Source organism: Netta rufina (genome assembly GCF_964035555.1).
Source record: "Netta rufina genome assembly, chromosome: 21".
Taxonomy (NCBI): Eukaryota; Metazoa; Chordata; class Aves; order Anseriformes; family Anatidae; genus Netta; species Netta rufina.
The window spans coordinates 8,374,858-8,389,765 of NC_140145.1; the positions used below are offsets into that span (position 1 = coordinate 8,374,858).

General features: G+C 39.0%; 1 protein-coding gene across 1 annotated transcript; it reads left to right on the top strand.

The window, feature by feature from the left end:
• Window positions 1–4,323: 4,323 nt before the first annotated feature.
• Window positions 4,324–13,782, top strand: LOC311217560 (transient receptor potential cation channel subfamily V member 1-like; the record flags this gene model as incomplete). The annotated part of the gene is made up of 15 exons (XM_084299715.1): window positions 4,324–4,625; window positions 5,178–5,344; window positions 5,708–5,860; window positions 6,253–6,393; window positions 6,890–7,188; window positions 7,844–8,020; window positions 8,246–8,410; window positions 8,694–8,789; window positions 9,542–9,612; window positions 10,339–10,504; window positions 11,241–11,307; window positions 11,716–12,032; window positions 12,630–12,757; window positions 12,967–13,082; window positions 13,616–13,782. 15 exons carry the CDS (start codon window positions 4,324–4,326, stop codon window positions 13,780–13,782), a joined length of 2,532 nt encoding a protein of 843 aa, XP_084155841.1.
• Between the last annotated feature and the right edge of the window lie 1,126 nt (window positions 13,783–14,908).

A 14,908-nucleotide genomic window follows, 5' to 3' on the forward strand; every position in this document is an offset into this window, starting at 1 on the left:
CTACTGTTTAGAATGGCCTGAGATGCATTGTCCTTTTTTTTTTTTTTTTTTTTTCTTTTTTCGTTGGCTGTACAGTGTTTGCTTTCACTTCCTCACTTTTTCTGGAGTTGTATTCAGTGTGTCATCTTACTCATTACAATGGAAAACACAGCTTGTATTTAATGTCTGTTTCTGCTCCTGGGCATGCACAGGGTCTTCCATTTATTTCCCTGCTCTGTCATTCCCATTTGTGAAATGAGACATAATTATCACATTAAATTTGACTGAGTGACAAAGAAAAATCCATTAACTTCTGCATAAAATGATACTTCATGTAAGGCTCATTTTTCAGGTAGAAAGTGTGTTTAGGAGGGCTAGGAGAAATGGGCAGCTTTTGTAACTTAGTGTGATGCTTTAATTAGAGAGTTCTTGTCCTTACAGTTTCTCACTGTATACATACATACAGGCAACAGACCGAGATACCAGTTTTATTTGAGGGTCTTGGTGGCTCTTCACAAAATGAATGCCAGTTCTCATGCATTGTACGTTGTCTCTGTAAAAGATGGAATACAGCCTTGGCTTGCATGTCGACAAAACAATTAAAATAAACCAGAGAATGTTATTTCTGTGACTACTCAGGTCTGTTGGAGTGGGCTAAGGTCAAAGGAATGGGTAGGCCTGTACCATGAGTGGCGATACCTGGAATGCAAGGCTTATGGAAAATGCATTCACTGGGTATTTACCAGAAACTGGTACAACTGTGGCGTGGTTTTAGGTTCTATTAGCAAAGGCAAGAATATATCTGACCTGCAGAGTAGTCTTGGAGACATCTTTAAGATCTCTAGCATGCTTCCATGCTGATGCTTTTCCATTTGCAGCAATGGAGAGGGTTTTTATTTGTTAAGCACTCTTGAGCACAGAAGTTGCATGAAATCTGTGTACCATGGAAAGCTATGGGATGCTGGCCCAAGAAAAGGAATAAATTTCCTTCTTGTTTGCTACAGGCGTGTTTTGATAAGCATTCACACATTCTTATGAGCTCACACTTATAAATGAGGTCCCTGCTGAGGCAGAATATGATATCTCCAAGAACTGTGGCAAAAAGTAATGGAATTGCTGCTGGTAAGAAGGAAGTAACACCTTCACAAGAAACAGAAATCAAGGAGGCCGATGAAAGAGACATCAAAGCTCAGAAAATGACAGAAAGCTCCCAAACTGTTTACTCGAGAGCATGGGAAGACTGAGAGGAGCTGATGCCAGGAACGGGAAAAGAGAAAGAAGGAGCATTCAGCAAAAGCAGCAAGGAAGAAGCTAGAAACTGAGTACGGGAGACCCTCCACTGAACTTCATGGGTTTCTTACTAAGCTGTTCCTTGGAAGTGGTGAAGGAGTTAATCGTAATGTTGAAGCAAATTCTCTGCGCAACAAAGTTCCAGGAGGGCCAGCCAGGGACCTGGCTTATTGGTAATCCATACTTATGCATTAATAAACAGGCATTTTATTTCTTTTGAGTACAATGCCATAAGGTGTTTTAAGTGGTATAATTAGTTTGCTATTAAATAGGCAAATATATTATTCTTATATATATAGATAAATGGCAAGACTAGAAAGATCTCTTATGATCCTATAGTTACCTTTTGCAAAACATAAACCAGATTATTTCATTCAATAATTTCATATCTAACTCCAGACCACAGGAGCTAGAGGTCTGGTGGTTTCTTCTAGCCTAACAGCTATAGCCTATTGGCTTAACTTTGTGGAAATCTCTCTCTCAAGCCTGGTCTTTGGCAGAAAGATAGTATATATATGATACATTTAACACAGGTCTTCATTTTAATGGTGTTAGATCAAGTCTGGATTAGATACAACTTCTTTTTCTAATGACATTAATATTTAAAACTTTCTGTTACATATATATTATTTAAATAAAGCATAGTAGGAATGTGGAATGATAAAATGGCCTTAAGACTATTGTCGTTGAGTTCTTCTACTCTGTTCAGAATCAGCTTGTCTTTGAAATACTTCACGGGGCTTTACAGCAGCCACACAAGGGTGCCCAGAAAGATGAATGATCTCAGAGAAGGGCTGTGGCATATTTTACGAAGTTTTGTCAAGTGAAATGAAACTGTGACCCACAGAAACAATTGCTGTTTTTTGGTTTTTGTTTTTTGTTTTTCTTTTTTTAAGCTTAAGTGTATTTACAAAGAGGAAATCTGTAGAGGAGGATCCATTACTAAATGCAATTAGTGTGATGGTGGTGGTAGGGACAACAACAACTTGCTGTGATTCTTGTAAAGAGCTTTGCTAAGCTCCTGGGAATAGAAGCTACTGATGCTTCTCGTTCCAGAATTGTTCTTAATGATTTTATTACTCTATTTTCTGTTCTTCTAGTGAACTTCCCTTGATTCTAAAGAATCAGCAGCACGTAGAACAATTTTCCAGACAAATGAAGTGGAGAAGCAAGCTCTGAGGTCTTTGCAGCGCAGACACCTAGGAGGAAGAATCTGGCACCAAATTCCTGTAGAACAGAGGTTGTTTACTGAAACTGGACTATTTTGTGGAAGACAAGATTTTTTTTACGATATTTGTAAGTTCTCTATGTATATTTGAATAGCATGCTTGCTATTTACTCGTAAACTCTTAAGCATTTATTATAAGTTGTGATTCAGTTAGACATTCTTAAAAAAATATTTCCTCTTTTATTGAATCGAGCTTTGATGTACATAAGATTCCAAGAGTTAGGTAGGTTTATGTGTTTTTCCAGGATAGGTAATATTTTCTTAAATTTTATTACTGTTTTTTTAATTTATTTTCAGTATCTTTTCATAGAATTTAATGATTATTTCCTGTGCAAATTCGTACTTACAAGGAAATGCAGTTTGGTTCTAATTATCAAAGATGCTACCAATGGACATTAGAAATAAATGGAATAATAATAATTGTAACTGAAACAGGTTTGAGTAGGTTGTCAGGAAGACAGGATTAAGTCCATTCTGCTGCTTCTAATATTGTACTTTTTCTGTAGAAAATACATTATTCCATTCTGCATACCCATCTCCCTGACAGTTTTGGCTCAATCTACATTGATTTAAATGAGACCAAAAATGAAAATCAATCACAGCTGTATTCCCAGTGTATTTTTTCCATTTCTTTATAAAAGTTGTTTTTATAACTTTTTCCCTAAAGTAATTGTTCTTCCATACTTTTAGTGTCACGTTCCAAATGAGAGTATTTTTCTTCAGATTATTTTTTTTTTTTTAAGTTAATAGGGTATCATGTTATTTTTTCAGAGTGATTGTACACAAAAAACTTGAAAGGTGAGCACAGAGGACACAGCAAGTTAAACTGCAGCCTTTAGTATTTCACCTATACTATGCTATTTTGCTTTCAGTTACCCTAAATATGCATGTTTGCAGATTGATTTTTTCTTTACATGTGTGCTATACAAAATTGCAGAAAGTGCAAATGCGTAAGAAAAGTCTTTTTCTCATCCTAATTGCACATGAAAATGCAAGTGATCATAAATGTAAGTATTAACTAGTCCCAGAGAACTGAAAATCTAGTGTTAATGTACAATGTAGGTTTGCTGATAATCCCTCAGAAAAATTTTGTGAAGAGAAAAAGCCTCAACACTTATTTATGACATTGATTTCAAACATTGTACAGAGATGATTAAGGACCACTGTAAGTGGTTTATAATTGAAGGCTTTTTGAAGATTTTGTAATGCTCCTGTGTTCAGAACCATAAGATTCTGAAGCAATCTAGAATTTCGGAATGTGTTTCTAAAGCCGTTCAGCTCCTTCTAAAAGTCAGCTATGTAGCAGTTCCAGTATGAAGCATTCCGGCCTCTGTTGCTGGAGTTTTGAATTCAGTGATATGAATACAAACATGTAGCTGTTCAAAATTTTGATAAGAAAGCAGAAAAAAAATCCCTGTTCATACCTACAGTATGGCCTGTTTATTAACTTGCATCAAATTCTTTGTGGTTGTAAATCACACAAGATCACACCTGTGGTCTTACAGTAATCTCTTATCTGTGGTAACCTTTTCTTCTCTGTTTTCTAGTCTCATGTCTGAGGTGACACTAATCTGACAAAAATCACATGCCCCAGCTTTCATCTAGCACTGTTGTAACTCTGGTAAAGCCATTAATAATTTTCCTATATGCAGTAAGCCTTCTGCTTATGATTGTTAAAATGAGGTTATGGCACCATGGTATCAAGCTTTTCTTAAAGGCCTGATATAATCCTGAGAATATATGGTGGCACAAACCAGAAAATAGATGGTGCTCTAAAGTGCTTACTTGAGGTGTTTTTGTGGTTCCTCACAGACTGCCTGTTCATCATGTCTTCCATTCTTGGGAAGATGAAGAAATTTGGCAGTTCTGACCTGGAGGAATCTGAAGTGACAGATGAACATACGGATGGGGAGGACTCTGCGCTGGAAACACCTGACAGCCTCCAGGGTTCACTCAGCACCAAGGTGCAGCCACCTAAAAGCAACATCTTTGCAAGACGTGGGCGGTTTGTGATGGGGGATAGTGACAAGGACATGGCTCCCATGGATTCCTTCTACCAGATGGATCACCTGATGGCACCTTCTGTCATCAAATTTCACGCAAATCTGGAGAGAGGGAAACTTCACAAGTAAGTTTGTGTTGTAAGGTGTGGTGTGTACTGGACATATTATGACAGTTGTAGTGTGTGCTTCTTAGAGCAGTATGTATTCACTCTGCATTTTCATGCCTGTTTTCTCAGTTTCACTGTTTTTAGTGCGCCAAAGGAAGGAGTGTTTTATTTGAAACTGATAATACATGTAGCTGTTGTCTCTTGGCATCTTTGAAACTTTAGTCCATAGATGTGTTGCCCAAAGTTAGTGATGAGCTTTAGACAATATGCTCAAAGCTGTTCAGTAAATGGACATCACTCAGAATAATATAGGATTGCCTGGCACCCAGGCCTGCAGTTAGACTGTCATACTTCAGTGCATCTTTTAAGTCGTGTTTTCAGCTTTACAGCAGCAAACATGCAATTTTGTCAGGACGATTGCTTGCAGACATTATTTTGTATGCTTTGCAGATCCATCTATACTAATCAGCAGTGCTTGCTATTTCATACAAGCAAAAGGAAAATAGTTTTCTGGTAGTTTATAAAAAGTCTGCTAAATATCTGACTTTAACAGAAATTTACCCTTGTTAGGCTCCTATCTACAGATTCTATCACAGGCTGCTCTGAAAAAGCTTTCAAGTTTTATGACCGCAGAAGGATCTTTGATGCTGTAGCCCAAGGCAACACAAGGGACCTGGATGATCTGCTACTCTATCTTAATAGGACCTTGAAGCATCTCACAGATGATGAATTCAAAGGTAACACTTAGTGTCACATACCTTAAGTTGTCCTTGTCTTCTTCCAGTAGTACTCCAGAGATGGGCAGGGGGAGAGGAGGAAGAGGGCAGATGGACAAAAAAAAAACAAACAACAAAACACAAAACAACATTGCTGTTAAGTGTGAAGTAACTTCACAAGGTCTTCTAATAGCTTGTACATCCCTACTGATTGAGCAGCCCACTGATTGTAAAGTTATAGGAGAAATCAGAAAAGTTGAAGTTTGTAAAATTCTGAATTGATTTTCTTGTGTTTTCATAACAATCTCATTAATTCCTGTATGTCTGGAAGTAGATGGTGGGTTTCTAGTCACTTCTATGTAGCTATGATCTTTTCTGTTACAGAACCAGAAACTGGGAAAACCTGCTTACTGAAAGCCATGCTGAATCTACATGATGGGAAAAATGATACCATTCCCTTGCTGCTGGATATTGCAAAGAAAACTGGAACTCTGAAAGAGTTTGTTAATGCAGAGTATACTGACAACTACTACAAGGGTAAGAGAGCAGTGAATACTGTGAATACTCTTGCTGATAAGACTGAAGATAGGGTAACACAAGGCTCTCAAACAGTCTTTTGCATGAGGTCTTATGCTTGAGGATGCAGCATCAAAAGTTCCAGTGTGTGATTAACAATCAGTGAATTCATGCTAGGGCAGTCTTTTGTTAGACAGGTGCAGTATTCTACTCTTTGTGACAGTGATTTAACAGCAAATCAGGGGATGTGCATTTGCTGTCTGTGCCACATTTTTTGTTTAATTCTAATTTTTTTTTATTCCAATGAGCTCTCAATTCTACTATCTTACATGGAGCTGAATGAATTGTGGTGCCTGAAAGCTCTCACTCTGTATTAAATGCTTAAGACTTCTCTCTGATGAGTGTCTCTGTAGGCCAGACTGCACTCCACATTGCCATTGAGCGAAGGAACATGTACCTGGTGAAGCTCTTGGTCCAGAATGGAGCAGATGTTCATGCAAGAGCCTGTGGGGAGTTCTTCAGGAAAATCAAAGGGAAACCTGGTTTTTATTTTGGTAAGAGCAAGCACAGCATGGCCTTTATTGATTGAGTTATCCTAGCATTGTCCCAAGTGCAAACTGTTAAATAATCCTGTTCATGTGAGACTGGAGGCTCAGAAGCCATAAGTGGTTTAATCCACCACTTAGTCAAGACACTTACTCCAAAGGTTTAGATTATAATGAAACACAGTTGGTAGTTAATGGTTTTCCATGTCAGCTTGGTGTCTGCATCCCTTGGTTTTCTGGTCAGTATATCCTTTGAAAGGTTGTAACCTTCCACTGGTCTTTGTTTTGGTGCTTTTCTAAGCAGCCATGTTTCTGTAGTGCAGTTAAACCAAAGAAAATGTGATTCAAACAGCTATCAGAATTGATGCTGTTTTAGATAAATTCACCTCTTTTTCTCATAGTGAAAGTTGAAAACAACATGGTCTCCTTTCTGGTTTTGGATGTGTAGTAAGGCTTGCACATGTGGTGGGGTTTCTGACCACTCATTCACATTGTTTACCTGTAGGAGAGCTGCCTCTATCCCTGGCTGCCTGTACTAACCAGCTCTGCATTGTGAAATTCCTCCTTGAGAACCCATACCAGGCTGCCAACATTGCCGCCGAGGACTCCATGGGCAATATGGTCCTGCATACCCTGGTGGAGATTGCAGACAATACTAAGGATAATACCAAGTTTGTTACCAAGATGTATAATAACATATTGATCCTCGGTGCCAAAATTAATCCAATCCTGAAGCTAGAAGAACTCACCAACAAGAAAGGGCTGACTCCATTAACTCTGGCAGCTAAAACTGGGAAGATAGGGGTAGGTGAGCAAACGTGTCCAGCTATCCCATCACTGCATCAAGTTATACAGAGTACATGCAAAACATTTATTCAGGACTGATTTTATCACTGCTTATTGCTGGGGCTTTTCAGTTAAGAGGAATTAATGCTGCAGTTTAACATGCAAAACTGCACAGTACTTAAAGGCTGTGAGGGGGGTGTGTGTGCACATGCACACCTACCCAACTGGCATTACGTATTTGCTAGCAGTATACAAGACAGCCCAAGTGGAAACAGAAAGTGGGTTTCTGCTGTTACCTGAACTAGAGGTCTTGTACTTTTGACTGACTGAAAGTCCCCGTTCAGTGTGACTGTACGCTCAGAGATGTGTAATGTACATCTCTGTATTTTTCTTGTGCATTGAAACAGATAATGGCAAGTTATAAGTGGTAGAAAGCAAAGAAATGGGCTTCCTTCCACATTTATATTTTTCATCCACTAGCATACAGTGAGTAAATTAATATTGTTTACTTCAGACTTTGATCTCTGCAGTGCTCCAGCAGATTGACTTCAGCATAGTTAAATTGTGTTAATCTAAATTAAAGCAATCCACTCTTACAGAGATACTGAGGAACTAAAAGCCCATTAGCACTGAAATGTTGTTTGAAATGTTTGTATTGTTCTTTTGCAATTAGATTTTCGCTTACATCCTCAGACGAGAGATCAAAGACCCTGAGTGCAGGCACTTGTCTAGAAAGTTCACTGAATGGGCTTATGGGCCTGTCCACTCATCGCTTTATGACCTGTCCTGTATAGACACCTGTGAGAAGAATTCAGTGCTTGAGATTATTGCCTACAGCAGTGAAACGCCAGTGAGTATGCACCTCCTTGGCATTTTATTTGCAGTCTGGGGACTGTTGGGGAAGAGCTCCATGTTCTACACAGTATATCTTTGTGTCGTTGCTGTAGAACAGCAATCTTCTTTCCTATGTTTAAGGGTATTAGAGGGAATGTTTGCTGAAGTTGAGTATCATTTTTTATTTTCAAAGCCCTGTGCATACTGGTCATGTCAAGATTCTCTTCATCCTTTCATTCAGAATCGTCATGAGATGCTGCTGGTGGAACCCCTCAACAGGCTGCTGCAAGACAAGTGGGACCGGTTTGTCAAACACTTATTTTACTTCAACTTCTTTGTCTATACCATGCATATCATCATTCTCACTGCAGCTGCCTACTACAGACCTGTGGATAAGAAAGAAAAGGTATGTTACTCCTGTCACACATCAGGGGGACCACACAGTGCATGTTATCCCAGATCAGCCTCCCATTTCAATGTGTGCTCCTAAGGTCAGTTTTCTGCCTTTCCTGAAGCTAGGAGGGAGATTTTGGCCCTGCTTGCTTTCCAGGCAAGCTTTGCCCCTTGCTGCAGCACATTCAGAAGCTTAACCTGTTCCTTCAGAAATGAAGTTGCTTTCAGCTGCTGGCAAGGACAGGTCTTTCCTATCTCCAGTTTTGCTGAACATCTCTGTCTTTTGTCTTACACAGCCTCCCTTCACGTTTGGTCACAGCACTGGGGAATATTTTCGAGTGACTGGAGAGATCTTGAGTGTACTGGGAGGACTCTATTTTTTTTTCAGAGGGGTAAGATATTTGAAACTTTTTCTTTTTGCTCTTTGGTTAAGTGTAGGTGAAAACCAAGCCTGCCTTTTGCATTCATTAAAATAGGTTGCCAAGATAATTCATATTTTAGCTGAGAGCTACAAAGCTTTTTCCTTGACCTGGTTAGGTTACTAACAAGCCCTCAGGCTAATGTACGGTTTTATCTATTGTATAAAAAAGAAGGTCCTAAGAAGTCAATGAGCATCTGAGTAATTAGCCTAGCCAAAGCTTAAGCATGGGTTTTGCAAGTAGCTAAGCCTACATTAAAGATTCTGTTTTAGCTTAAAGGCAGTCTTCTTTCCCTTGGCAGCCAATGGAGAGTATCCAGTGAATCACAGGTCCTCAGACCACTGACCTGAATAGGTTGGTGTCATGAAAAGACACCCTAGATGTAAAGGAAATGTAGTGTTACGAAGAGAGATTTTTTCAGTTAAGAGGAATTAATGCTGCAGTTTAACATGCAAAACTGCACAGTACTTAAAGGCTGTGAGGGGGGTGTGTGTGCACATGCACACCTACCCAACTGGCATTACGTATTTGCTACCAACCACTGGATTTTTTAACAGTGTTGTATGAGCTATTCTTCTGCGATACTGAATGAGAACCAGCTCCCTGGTATAGATACTAACACTTAGTTGATGCATTCCCATGGGATATTTACTCCCTTCCTTGGATGCAAACCTGGTCTTTATCTGCCCCCCCTGCTCACTATGCCATTTTTTTTTCCCTTCCAGATACAGTACTTTGTGCAGAGGCGCCCATCATTGAAGACGCTGATAGTTGACAGCTACAGTGAGGTTCTTTTGTAAGTGCCAGTGTCTGATTGTATTCCAGCATGAAACACATGAGTGTGTGAGATCTGCATGTTTAGCTTAAACCACTCCTAACAGGTATACAGTTATAGAATATCCCAAAGTGGAAAGGATCACAGATTCCAGCTCCTAGCTCCACATGGGACCACCCAAAAATCAGACCATATGCCTGAGAGTGTTGTCCAAGTGCTTCTTGAACTCCAACAGACTCAGTGCTGTGACCACTTCCCTGGAGAGCCTGTTTGTTCCAGTGCCCAAACACCCTCTCAGTGAAGAACCTTTTTACAATATACAGCCTGAATCTCCCCTGTTGCATTTTCATGCCATTCCCTTAGGTCCTACTGCTGGTCACCAGAGAGCAGAGATCAATGCCTTCCCCTGCACTCTCATTTGTGAGGAAGCTGTAGGCTACTACGAGGTCTCCCCTAGTTCCCTTCTTCTCAAGGCTGAATGAACCAAGTGACTTCAGCTGCTCCTCATGTTTTGCCCTCTACACCCTTAAAGATACTTTGCTATAATTTCATAGGTCCTTACAAAATAGCAGTTGAACAAATGTATCTGCATCAGCAACTTCCTTTGGAGGTAAAGCAAATGAAGTGTTTAGAAGTGTGGTGAATGTGTCGTGCAGAAGAGTTAGGAATAGATCTCCAAGGTGGACTTGCAATACAGTGTATGCAGTGGATGTGCAGATATCCTCCTATTCCTTGCTTGTCTTTCAGCTTTGTTCACTCTTTGCTCCTCCTGAGCTCTGTGGTGCTGTACTTCTGTGGCCAGGAACTGTACGTGGCTTCCATGGTCTTCTCCTTGGCACTGGGCTGGGCAAACATGCTGTACTACACCCGTGGCTTCCAGCAGATGGGCATTTACTCTGTCATGATTGCAAAGGTCAGTCCAGTTAGTGGGTGGTGAGGCCAGCAGAGAGGTCAGATCAGAAACTGCTGCCAACAGCCCCATTTCCAGGAGAGAAGTCATCACGTTTCCATGTTTGCCTTCCATGGGAAGGCCTGTATCAGTCTATTATAATCTGCCTTTATTTTCTGAGCGAAGAGATGCACATTTTAAGTCACGTAGAAAAAACACCCGCTCTTCATCCATGCGTTTTATAGCAGTCTTGATACATTCTATTTTTATTATTATACTTCAAAATAACAGTTGGATAGATGTGGATTTAAGTAGACGGAGAATAGTGCATACTCATGTGGTATGAAGTGGCACAGCTTTCTACCAGCTGGAAGTTTCCTTAGGAATAGTTTAAATCTTACCCAACAGAGCAATTAGCTAAGAGGCAGTAGCTGGCTAATAAACCTCTATATATGACGTAGCCAGCTAGCCCAAGAAGAGAAGAAAGAGGCAATTGTTTTAATGTGGTCTGTACTCACAAAGATGAAACTATTTGTCATGCATATGTCTTGCATATGTGTGTAAACTGTTGCTTGAATGACAGAAAAATGTTTTCTTATTAACGTTGATTATCTCAGTGCGATAAATAACCGTTTAATGCATGAGCAGCCAGTTCACAGCAAGTGAACTTCTTGAGCTGAAGGAATATTTTCTACCAATTTTTGTTTCAGATGATACTTGAGTTTTTGCAATATATAAATTTTCTATTTCTGCATTACAGATGATCCTTAGAGATTTATGTCGCTTCATGTTTGTCTATCTAGTATTCCTCTTGGGATTTTCCACAGGTAATATCATACTTGAGGTTATTTTTTATCTTGAATCCCAGAAAATTATGTTTCAAGTGGCTTAGAATATTTGTTTTCAATTAGAAATTAAAATCAACCTTATTACAAAAATATCTTCAGAATAACAATTATGTGTAGTAACTTCATGCTGCTTTTTATCCCTTGGATCTCAAACTGCTTAGGAAAGCTGAATGGAAAAAGCCTGTTCTATGTAGACAAAACTGAGACAATGCATCTGAAATGGTGTCAGTAATGGGGAATATTTTATAGAGTGGTTTCATTAGGGACAAGGTGCCATGAAGATACTGTGTCATATCCGATACCTTTGTGCTCATTTTCATTGCTTGCAGGAGAATTAAGATTTCAAATTATATTTTCATCTTGTATAGTATTCTTCTTTTGTAACAGCTGTGGTGACTTTAATTGAAGATGACAATGAGGGGCAGGATGCAAATATCTCTGAATATACCCGATGTTGCCATACGAAACGAGGCCGCACATCCTACAATAGCCTATATTATACCTGCTTGGAGCTTTTCAAGTTCACTATTGGGATGGGAGACCTGGAGTTTACAGAGAACTACAGGTTCAAGTCTGTGTTTGTCATCCTTTTGGTTCTCTATGTCATCCTTACGTATATCCTCCTGCTCAACATGCTTATCGCACTGATGGGAGAAACTGTGAGCAAAATTGCACAGGAGAGCAAAAGCATCTGGAAACTCCAGGTATATTGGTTCTATGAGGTTATCCAAGAAGGAGGGTGTGGGGAACCATAAGAAAATACAGAGGGAATCTGTAGAAGTTGACGTGTACATAATCTACATAATAGGCCGCTGCTTCTTTCTGATTCCCCAAACAGTTCCCCCCTCAAAAAGTATTTTGATTCCTTTTCTGTGTGTATTTGATGTTTTGTCTGAGCAGATGTTCCCAGTGTTGCACACATGTTCGGAATTTAAGAAAAGTACTTCTGTAATTAGACAGAATTATTTGGACTTTTGATGATGGAAAATCCTGATCAGTGTATGAAGACAGAGATTATGCAAGGGACAATAAACCATTTTTTTCCAGAATCTCAGACAAAGGCATATCTGCTTTTGTTTGGGGGTAAGAAAGGGAACTTCATAGTTCCAACCACAGGGCAGTAATTCAGCACTTTAAATCCCATATTAACAGAGATGATATTTCAGAGATGGGTGCAATGCCTTTTTTAAGATGATGAAAATGATAAGTGATTGTTTTTTGTTTTTTTATAAAGGCAGAATTCAGGATTTGCATGACTGAAACAGCAGCTTCTCAGTGGTCTGCTTTCTTTTACCTGTTAGAGAGCCATCACAATCTTGGATATTGAAAACAGCTACTTGAACTGTGTGAGGCGCTCGTTCCGGTCTGGAAAGCAAGTCTTGGTGGGGGTTACGCCTGATGGCCAAGATGATTACAGATGGTGCTTTAGGTAACCTGCTTGTATGTCAAATGAACAATCTTTTATAGACAAACAAGATGTAGGTATCTGATAGTGGGTACTGGGAAGCAGAACTTTCCCTCTGGAGCACTCCTCTGACAAGCAGTGTACTAGCACCGTCTCAATATGTGATACAAACTAATCCTGGAGTTGTCTGTTAATGCTTAGAATAGTTATTGTTTATGTTGTTCTCTCCCCAGGGTTGATGAAGTGAACTGGTCCACGTGGAATACTAATCTGGGCATAATCAACGAAGATCCTGGATACTCTGGGGACCTCAAAAGAAATCCCAGTTACTCTATTAAGCCTGGCAGAGGTGAGAGTTACAGGGATGTAGATTCTAGTGATAGAAACAGTACAGGTTGATTGTTAGAGGGCAGTTAATTTATATGCTTAAGGATAGTAGATAAGTTAATGTAATATTTTTTTCAGTCAATACAAAATTTAAAGGAATAAATAGGTTCATTATTCACATAGTGGTTTATAGTGGAATAAAAGTCTCATGGATTCATCATTCTAATTTTAGATTTTTATAAGGCGGATAATATGTGCAAATTCTGAAAACTTGGGACAGTGCATGATGGTAGACAGACATCCAACAAGCTACTTTGGAGGCCACAAAGAAAGCTTCCTATAGCTTGGGGGAATCCAGCTGAGTGTTTAACCCTAAGACTGTGCTTCCAGCTGTGCTTCCAGCTGAAATATGAAAAACTCTTGGAACAGTGGGGGTGGGGGAACACAACACAAGGCCCTCTCATCCTCCTTTCATCAGTTTTCTATATAAACTGCTTGCATGTATTTCTTTTGTTTCTATGGAGGAGAAAAAAATAACCATCCTTTCTTTTTTAGTGTCAGGAAAAAACTGGAAAACTTTGGTTCCACTTTTAAGAGATGGGAGCAGGAGAGAAGAGACACAAAAACTACCAGAAGAAATCAAGTTAAAACCCATTTTGGAACCTTATTATGAGCCGGAGGATTCTGAGACATTGAAGGATTCTCTTCCAAAGTCAGTCTAATTTTATTTTGTTTTTCAGAAGGTTAATTCTAGTTGCCTGTGCTGGTCCTCACAAAGCAGGGCAATTAGAGCACTTCCTTCATAAGAACAGAGATTTATTGAAAAAGATCAAAGGACTAAGGAAATGACTGTGTGCAAGGATTCATTAAGTATGCTAAATAAACTACTTGTTGTTTAAGCTCATGTCTTCATGGTTATTTTTAATACGAATCTGCAAGAAAGTGACTATTTACTACCTGGTTTGTATTTACTTGGCTAGATATTTGCATCTAGGCTGTCTCATGAAGTGTTAGAAACAATTCCTGTATTTTTTTTACTGGTTTATTTGTTTTAATTAAATGCAGTGAGAATTTCCCACAATTCAGAGCTGTCTGTAAAGTAGTGAAATCTTTTTTGCTGCAGATTTTTTCTCAGTCTTCATCCATTTCTTTTGACTTTGAAAGTGCTCTCCCGCGTTTCTGAGATCTGAGCTGACATATTCATTGTTAGCTAACAGGAGCATTGCTAAGTTTTGTGGGTTGGTGCAAGTGGCCAATAATGGTGAATATTTTGTTGATAATATGAAAATAACAAAAGGGCCTGTAGAAAAATGGTTAGCACTCAACACTCTGGACATAATGGATTTCATACTTTTTGTCTGCTTTTAGATTTTCTTTTAAAAAGTGTTTTTGTGAGCATCTACAGGCCCCAATTTCGTGACTTCCCAGCCTTGAAAACTAACTAACCATACTATAACAAAACCGGAGAAGGACTCATAAAAGACCAATAAAAAATTCCAAGAGATCAGAGGTATGTTGTTGTGAAGAATGTTCCTTGTAAAGGAGATAAATGGGGGGACACAGTGAAAGAATAGAAAATGAATGATCTAAAGATGTTACTCTTTTCTCATAACACTAGAATAAATATACGCTGTGAAATTTTAAAGGCTGGATAGTCAAAATCAATGAAGTGTTTCTCTTACACTGTCTGAGTAAACTCCAAAATTCACAGTTACTGTTACTGAGGCCAAAGGCTTAACAAGATCCCAAATTTGACATTTATTTAGATAACGGATTAACTTGTCATTAAGTAAGAAATAGTGGTTATAGAGAATATATGTTTCAAAGGTCAGATGTATAATAGTGTAT